Here is a 9,203-nt window from a genome sequence, read left to right as displayed (position 1 = left end):
AGACACTATGGCAAAGATAGCGATGAGGTTACAATTTCATCACATGAAGCTTCTTTTTCTTTAAAAAAATTTAAAAGTAGTCTTAAAGGATTGTTCTTTTATTTAAATAGTTTCTTTGTTTTTCTTGTGTTTAGTTTAAGTCACCCAAAAAAAATATAACGAAGCTGACTTTTAGAGCAAGTTGGTTGATTCCAATTATAAATCAAAGCCATTTCAGTTTCTGAATTTTTTTTATTAACATAATTATTAATCAGAAACACAAGGCTAACTTGAAACATATAGAAAAGTGATTCAAGTAATTCAGAATCATAATTCAGACATATGAAGATTAGCGAATTAAGTAAACAATGGATAAAACAAGTGAAGTCTCTACTAGAAACAATTGACAATGTAACCTCACTAATCACTATGATAATCAAAAGAAATAAATGAACTCACCTTGAAAATGCTCTCAAGGCCTTTTTCCTCCTGCTGTATAGACACCGAAAAGGTTGAAATTTTTATTTATTTTTGGGTCATGGAAAAGTTTACATTTTTATTTTTGCTCTTGTAGTAAAATCTATGTAGTAAAGCCCAAAAAAGTTGAATATGCCATATACAATAGAGTTCAGGCTTAGCCCCAAATAGCAAGCATCATCCATAAAACATATCCTTTTCAGACCAAAAGGAAAAGATTATAGGGAAATGATCATTAGCTTGCCATGTCCAAAAAAAAAAAAGATGATCATGAAGACATGAACTACGCATACAGCAAAGTTTTTTCATTCTGCCTCTTCTCTTGTTATTAGCGACCGAGTGTAGAAGAGTAGTAACTAGTAAGGTTCTAGATCTCTGGTTTTACCTACAAACATTTCTCTATATTGCACCTTAACTAAATCCCTAAACTATTTCTTATCTTAGCAGTTAGCCCTCACTTGTTACTCGTGAGTGATTTGTGACTTGTCCTTCATTAATTAAACATCATCAACAAATTGAATTAAATTAAGTTAGTAACGCTTCATACCCACTTGCTTGTACTAACCTCAGTTACGCCGTCGTGGTGGTGGTGGCCGTGGAGGAGGCATAATTGAATCCATCAATTGAATCTCATCAAAGAGTATAGAGCTGATTGATGATGGGTTTTCAGTTTGTGAGTCGCACCCACCATAACCGTTGCTATGGAAATCTAATTCCGATTCTGATTCTGATTATTCTGATCGCACAGCAATCGAATGTGAATGGCTCCATCCACGAGTACTCGAAGGAGCCCTTCATCCACCGCTCCAATGCTTTTTTCTTCCACGGCGGCAGCGAGGCCCTCTTCGCCTCCTCCTCCGCCTCCCAATCCTTCATAAAGTTCGAGAGCGTGGTCTTCACGCGCCCCAAATTCTCCGCCGCGAAGCACGGCGACATGCAGCAGAACACGGGCCTGGTGGAGGCCATCGTCCTGGAAGTGAAGGATCGCCTCCGCATCGGCGGGTCCCACCTCAAATCGGAGCTTATCTGCTGCACCAAGGAGCTTTCCGATAGCCACCTCTGCAACCTCGGCGAGGTCATCATCGAGAAGAATCCCGACAACCCGGAGTTCCCGAGGCGCATCAAGACCTTCTTCCAGGGCACCGAGGAGCATACCGCCATGGAGACACAAACCGTTACCGTCAACGCCACGGGAATGTACTACCTCTACTTCATGTTCTGCGATCCGGAGCTGCAAGGCACCATCATCTCCGGCAGAACCGTGTGGCGGAACCCTAACGGTTATTTACCGGGCAAAATGATCCCTCTGATGCGATTCTACGGGTTAATGTCGCTGGCGTATCTTGTGATGGGGATGGTTTGGTTCGCGAGATTCGTGCAGCTGTGGAAGGATATCATCCATTTGCATTATCATATCACGGCGGTGATTGCTTTGGGGATGTGCGAGATGGCGGTTTGGTACTTCGAGTATGCCAATTTGAATGCCACCGGGAGCAGGCCCATGGGGATTACGGTGTGGGCCGTAAGCTTGAGCACGGTGAAGAAGACGGTGTCGCGGCTTCTGCTGCTGGTTGTGTCCATGGGATATGGTGTGGTGAGGCCCACCATTGGAGGCAGTGGGATGAGCTCCAAGTCCAGGATGATGCTTCTTGCTGTACTCTACTTTGTGGCCTCCGAGGCCCTCCTCCTTGTCGAGCATTTGGGCAACATTAACGACTTTTCCGGCAATGCTAAGCTTCTTCTTGTGCTCCCTGTTGTTTGCCTCGATTCCTGCTTCATTCTCTGGATCTTCTCTTCTTTGTCCAGCACCCTCGAGAAGCTGCAGGTAATTAATTGCTTATGGTTATAGGTAACTAACTTTTAGTTAATGTTAGTATTTAGGTTTATAATTTAGGATTTAGGATTAAAATTTTATGATTGAGGGTTTAAACAATAATTTTAAAAATTTTGGTTGAAGTTGGCCGACTACTGTATTGTTAATTGGTAGTAATCCATGATTGATTATTCCATTTTGAGATTTGGTTTGGTTTGGATTGAATGGTTGTAGATGAGGAGAAACTTGGCTAAGCTGGACCTCTACAGAAAATTCACAAATACGCTTGCCGTCTCTGTCTTGCTCTCTATTGCATGGATTGGCTTTGAGGTACTCTATAGTGTTTACTCTTTTTACTCTATTATATAGTTTCTGCTTTGATACTGATTGAACTTGAATCAGCTATACTACAATGCAACTGATCCTCTGAGCGAGCTGTGGCAAATAGCTTGGGTCATTCCAGCTTTCTGGTCTTTGCTTTCTTATGCTCTATTGCTCGTTATATGCATCCTTTGGGCTCCTTCTCGTAACCCCACTAGGTAATCTTCTCATCATGTCCTTTCCTTGACATTGTAGAATAGTGATGACTCATACTAGTGCTATATTACCTTTTAGAATTTGTTTAAATGAGAATCTTGATGTTGCATAATTGCTTGACTTGCCTTGTTAACCGATGAGGTTCAGTTCCCTGGATCATTAATATAATCATGTCATTTGTACTTTGTAGATATGCATACATGGAAGGAGATGACTTTGACGAGGAGGGTATCTCTCTGACAAGCGGCGTAGCAAAGATGAGTGGGGACGTGAAAGGTTCTATTGTCCCAGATCGAGAAGATATTGAGGAAGATAAGCGAGAATGATGTTTTTAACCTGTATAGTGATGGAAGTGTTGCTTAAGAGAGACAGAGAGGGAGAGTTGTATCATATAGAAAGACTGAGAGACAAAGACGTGCATATATAAACGTGGTTTTGTACGTAGAAGAATATTTCATTTGGTAACATGAGCAACAGTTAGGCAGCACCGTTAAATCAAACATACCATTTGCTACTGACTACTGAATGAAATTAAGATCATCTTTAGTTTTAGTTTCAGATGGCATTGTTGTCCTTCCTTACATGTCTTATTTATTAGTGATATTGTCAATAATGCTACTTACTAGAATGCGTATTTTTTCCTAATATATTTTTTTTTGAAATTGTGTTTTCTCAAACATTAACATTGGAACCTAAGGCTTTCCATTTCTGTGCAATCAAATCAATGTCACAAAGAGTTTAATGTTCATGACTTTGATTTTCTCTTATCCATGAGCAAAAATGCAAACCCTACCTTCTAAAAAAAAGTGTACTAATATTATTGATTCTTAATAGAATTAGTCCAAACATTATTGATTCATGGTAAAATTAATCCAAAGTGTCATTGTATATGTTGATTACGAATTGCGAAATATACTATTGCTCTTCTATTTATCCATTAGCATTAGCATTATGGTTAACATGTCATGTAATGAAGTGAAAGACTAAGGAAGATAGTTAATTATAAAATTGAGAAACCAATCAAAATAAATAGTATAAGGCTTCTATGGAAGGTGTGGCCGTGAGAAGAATAGGAGACGTATTTTGCTGTATTTTAAAGCTTCGACGTTTATGATGCTGTTGCCTGATTTTATCAATCTGTACATTTTATTTATAAAATTTAGGGAGTAATATGTATAAAACAAAAGATTGAAGGGTGTTAAATGCAAGTACCCGTATTTTTGGTAGTAGCGTTGAATTGAATGTAACAAACACGGCACAAGCAAGAATGCATGCAGAGTCAGATTCCCATAACAGATTTGAGTATTACACTCCACGTCCACCCCCCATTGTCCATTTCTTTCGATCTCCTAAGCATCAGCATCACTAACCACAAATAACAACCTTGTTCCATTCCATTTCCATTTTCATTAACCGATTGGAGTATTACTGAACCCAAAAATATCACTTGTAATTAACAATGAGAATAAAGGTAACTGTTGTGTGGTGTGTTTGGATTCTGGCTCTGCTATGGCAGCATCACGTGGTGGCAAGGTTCGTGGTGGAGAAGAACAATCTGAAGATCACGTCTCCCAGATCACTCAGAGGTATCTACGAATGCGCAATTGGAAACTTCGGTGTACCGAAGTACGGAGGTGCCATGATCGGTGCTGTGGTTTATCCAAAGGCCAATCAGAACGGATGCAACCGATTCGAAGGCGCCGACGCCTCTCTCTTCGCTTCTAGGCCTGGTGGATTCCCGACCTTCCTTCTTGTTGATCGTGGAGGTATTCATTTATTTTGTTGGAATTAGTATATTGCATTATTGCGAATGAGAAATAAGATTTAGATAATGCTTGTGGCAGAGTGCTACTTCACGTTAAAGGCATGGAACGCACAGAAGGGCGGAGCAGCGGCGATTCTGGTGGCGGATGACCGGATAGAGCCGTTGATAACGATGGACACGCCGGAGGAAGGGACCGGAGCAAACGATGACGACTACATCGAGAAGATTAACATCCCGTCGGCGCTGGTGAGCAAGGGGCTCGGGGACAGCATCAAGGCGGCTCTGGCGAGCGGCGATATGGTGAACGTGAATCTTGATTGGAGGGAGGCTCTTCCGCATCCAGACGACAGAGTTGAGTATGAGTTTTGGACAAACAGCAACGACGAGTGCGGAGCGAAGTGTGACGCTCAACTCAGCTTCGTTTCAAGCTTCAAAGGTGCAGCGCAGTTACTTGAGCAGAAAGGCTTCACTCAATTCACACCTCACTTCATCACATGGTACTGCCCTCAGGCATTCATCCTCAGCAAACAGTGTAAGGCTCAGTGCATCAACAATGGCAGGTACTGCGCCCCTGACCCTGACCAGGACTTTTCCCGAGGCTACGACGGCCGAGATGTCGTCATTCAAAACCTCCGCCAGGCTTGTTTCTTTAAAGTAGCTAATGAGAGCAAGAAGCCTTGGCAATGGTGGGACTATGTCACCGACTTCGCCATTCGCTGCCCTATGCGAGAGAATAGGTACACTCAGGAATGCTCGGATCAAGTGATTGCATCTCTTGGTAAGTGTATGATACTCTGTCTCTTGTTTTTTCCATTGCCTTTCATCCTGCCTCATTTCATAACTAAACAGGTGTTGATGTGAAGAAGATAAGAGATTGTGTTGGAGATCCTAATGCGGATGCTGAGAACCCAGTTCTTAAGAAGGAACAGGATGCACAGGTTGGTGCCTCAAATAGTATGCAGACATGTATATATATACCATAGCTTTGTTAATTTGATTTGGTGATGCAAATTTCACATCAGATTGGGAAAGGCACTCGCGGTGATGTTACTATCCTGCCTACTCTCATCATAAACAACAGACAGTATAGAGGTATATATGATGGAAATTGTTAATGCATATTCAAAATTTTCTCTATGTATGAGTATCATCTTTGGTTCTTAACTTTGTTTTAGGCAAGTTGTCAAGAGAAGCAGTACTCAAGGCCATCTGTTCTGCTTTCAAAGAAACCACTGAGCCATCGATTTGCTTAACTCCAGGTCCTTTTTCCTTTACTATCTTCTTTTATTTATCAACCTGCTTATCAAATCAAACCTCCTCCTCTTGGAAATAAGCACCTTTGGTTTAATCTTTGTTTGCAGACATGGAAACAAATGAGTGCCTCGTAAACAATGGTGGTTGTTGGCAGGACAAATCTGCTAACATTACTGCATGCAGGGTAATCACTATAGCTTTAAATACATATATAGGGGATTTTCTCTTCTTGTTTTAATCAGCATCTTTTTTTTCCCACCAAGTATAGGACACATTCAGAGGAAGAGTTTGTGAATGCCCTGTTGTGCAAAATGTGAAATTTGTTGGTGACGGATATACTCATTGTGAAGGTAATTTTTAGTCCTTAGAGTTACTTTCGTCCCAAACTATAGTCTAATCAAGAAAGAGTCGAAAGTAGTTTAAGCAACCTTGTTTGCGAATTTCTTAACAGCAACGGCACGCTTGAGGTGTGCAGTGAACAATGGAGGTTGTTGGAAGGGAGCCCAAGAAGGGAGGGTTTACTCTGCTTGCATTGTAAGTACTAAGTATGATAGTTAATTATATTGTTTCATTGCTTAGTTAATTATATTCTAAATGTCATAATTGATTATGCAGGATGACCACACAAAAGGTTGCAAGTGCCCTCCTGGATTCAGGGGTGATGGAGTCCACTCCTGTGAAGGTATGCTTGCTGCTATCCTAACATACATTTTGCTGAGCTGTTCTGCAGAGTGTTTCAATTTGAATGTGTTATGAATAATAGTTAATAGTGCTTCAAATCCTGATATAGGATTTCCCATTTTGGTGCAGATATCGATGAGTGCAAAGAGAAATTGGCCTGCCAGTGCCCAGAGTGCAATTGCAAGAACACCTGGGGAAGTTATGAATGCAAATGCAATAGCGGTTTGTACTACATGCGAGACAATGATATGTGTATAGGTGAGGCCTTTTTAAGTTTCTCTAACTCTAATCTCCTTTCACAGTTGTGGAGATTTTTTGAGATTGTGTAATCCTTTCACTTTGTTTAATTAACTGCAGGCAAATATACGGCTTCAGTGAACAGTGGAGGCTTTATCATTTGGGTTATTTTTCTGGTCATAGCTATTGTTGGTTTAGTGGGATATGCATTTTACAAGTACAGAATCCAGGTATGATTATGATGATCCTTTGATGAAAATTCCAACGTCATCAGACTCAGTTCTATGTACTAAAATAAAAACAATTTTGTGCAGAGATATATGGATTCTGAGATAAGAGCAATTATGGCCCAATACATGCCATTGGATAATCAACCCGATGCCTCTGTTCAACTTCAACAAGGTGTGTAGAAAGGTCAAAGATCAAAGATTGATCAATGGAAAAGACTAATCTGATCTTGAATGAAATATATATGGGAGGGGCCATGGAGCATCAAGAGCTGTGTGTGTGTTAGTTTTTAAAAGGGAGACAAACTATTTAACCTGCCTGAGTTAGTTTTAGTCAGTTATTAGTTAGTTATGGTGATTCTATTCCCTCAAAGACACAAAACTAAAGTACATGCCGTTTGTCCTTCTGAGGAAGTCGCGTTCCTTTTTCTCCTCTTTAGGCTCTTTTTGAGTTAGTTGCACCATTCAACTGCAATGCACGTTAGATTTTGCTATGGAATGAGGCGTTTTTATGTTCATAAATAAATTTCTTTTACATGCTTTTGTTGTTATTATTATTATTGATATCGGCTTTTAAATTTTCTGAATAATACATGGTTTGTCAGCACTCAGAGATGAACAAAAGAAGTAAAGGCAGAACCTGGAGATATGTATGTAATTAAGCAAACTGTTTTTGATGAAATGGAACTTAAGCAAACGTCTCTACATAAAGTTCTACACCCGTATTTATCTTATTGTTTAGGGTGATATATATATAGGCAACTACTCAAATGAAGATGCTAAAAACATCTTTTTATGAAGATTCTTGTGTTAAAAGTGTACTTTGTTTGTTTAGCCACACTTTAAAAAAAATAACACTTTTGTAACACATCAAAATCAAACCATACATTTCATCATCTAATAATAAAAAAGAAGCATCTTCATATAAAGACAATAGTAAAATCTTCATGGTAGTATCCACCATATATATAAGGTGGAGTGTGCCGTGATTACTGGTTATCATTATGATAGTTACCATAAATATATAACTTTGATAATATTTAAAAAACAATACTAGAGTATTATCAGAATTAAATATGAGTTAAAGTATATTATTAGATTACTAGGCTAAAGAAATTAGGTTTATTATGACTAAAAATGATAATAAAAAATAATAAATTCTAATAATCTTTTAATATTTTTTATTTAAAAATATTACAAAATTAAGATAATATTTTTTACTTTTATTTTTTAAATTAAAAAATATATTATTTTAATTTTAGCAATACTTTTTAATAATTATCAACATTGTATAACCATTATGATAGGAAGCACAGCATGCACTAATATATAATCAAAACTTGTATGCATACTGCCTTTCATTTAGAATCTCCATGCACATTGAGTAATATCAACACAATATATCGTATCAGTTGGAATCTATAAATAACGACCTCTACTATTTGATTATTTGAGGGTTCCCTTTATCTGAATAAATGATGTGAAAAGACCAAAAAAATGTATAATAATACAAGATGTGGCCTACACATCATGCAAGGGTAAATCAAACAATTACGCCTTCCTCACTAATACTCACTTTCTTTAATTTGGTTTGGTTGAGAGAGAGAGAGAGAGAGAGATGCAAGAAGAGTAAGGAAAGGAATTGAAGCCAACGAAACAAGAAGAAACTAGCATTAGCATGTCAACGTCAACCATGCAAGAATATGCATCATCATCATCTTCTTCTTCACCTTCACATTCACGTTCGTGTTATACGTCATCTTCTTTGGCAGTAGCAAGAACCTTCAGAAGATTCGAGAGGAGGATGGGTGGTAACAGAGGCATTAATATTTTGCAGCCATCATCGAGAAGACGCCAAGGATCAGCGTTGAACATTCATGCTACAACTCCATTGTTGGGGGACCCACAAACTCCCTCTCCCTTTTGCAGCTACGCTTCCACCATCACCACCACTACCGCCACCCGCAACACCGCTCCACTCATCGGTCACCGCCACTTCAAACACTCTTCTCACTCTCTCTACGCCACTGAATTCTCCTCCCCAAGAAAACAGGTTTGTTCTTTTCTTCCTTCAAGAAACCAATTCCTTATTATTGTTATTATCCTCTATTGGTTCTTTTTAGTTACGAGATCGTTCTTGAATTCAAAGATGAAAGATCGCAAGAATATAATTAACTGAATTATTAACACGAATTGAATCCAATGAGTTTATGTAGTTGGCTTCGGAATGTGA

At 39.0% G+C, this 9,203-nt stretch overlaps 2 protein-coding genes across 2 annotated transcripts; both read left to right on the top strand.

The window, feature by feature from the left end:
* The first annotated feature begins 676 nt into the window (after positions 1-676).
* Positions 677-3,362, top strand: LOC130961541 (uncharacterized). The gene is made up of 4 exons (XM_057887480.1): positions 677-2,281; positions 2,504-2,599; positions 2,672-2,808; positions 2,997-3,362. Exons 1-4 carry the CDS (start codon positions 1,112-1,114, stop codon positions 3,130-3,132), a joined length of 1,539 nt encoding a protein of 512 aa, XP_057743463.1. The 5' UTR covers positions 677-1,111; the 3' UTR covers positions 3,133-3,362.
* Positions 3,363-4,265: 903 nt separating this feature from the next.
* LOC130962342 (vacuolar-sorting receptor 1-like) lies at positions 4,266-7,269 on the top strand. The gene is made up of 12 exons (XM_057888562.1): positions 4,266-4,572; positions 4,651-5,349; positions 5,421-5,509; positions 5,594-5,663; positions 5,747-5,830; positions 5,933-6,009; positions 6,094-6,175; positions 6,277-6,359; positions 6,441-6,507; positions 6,636-6,764; positions 6,864-6,973; positions 7,058-7,269. The coding sequence occupies exons 1-12, from the start codon at positions 4,266-4,268 to the stop codon at positions 7,151-7,153; spliced, it is 1,893 nt and encodes a 630-aa protein (XP_057744545.1). The 3' UTR covers positions 7,154-7,269.
* Positions 7,270-9,203: the final 1,934 nt, after the last annotated feature.

The sequence above is a fragment of the Arachis stenosperma genome, chromosome 2 (assembly GCF_014773155.1).
Source record: "Arachis stenosperma cultivar V10309 chromosome 2, arast.V10309.gnm1.PFL2, whole genome shotgun sequence".
Classification (NCBI taxonomy): Eukaryota; Viridiplantae; Streptophyta; class Magnoliopsida; order Fabales; family Fabaceae; genus Arachis; species Arachis stenosperma.
Note: the sequence above shows the minus strand (reverse complement) of the source record. Positions and strands in the feature narration are given on the sequence as shown.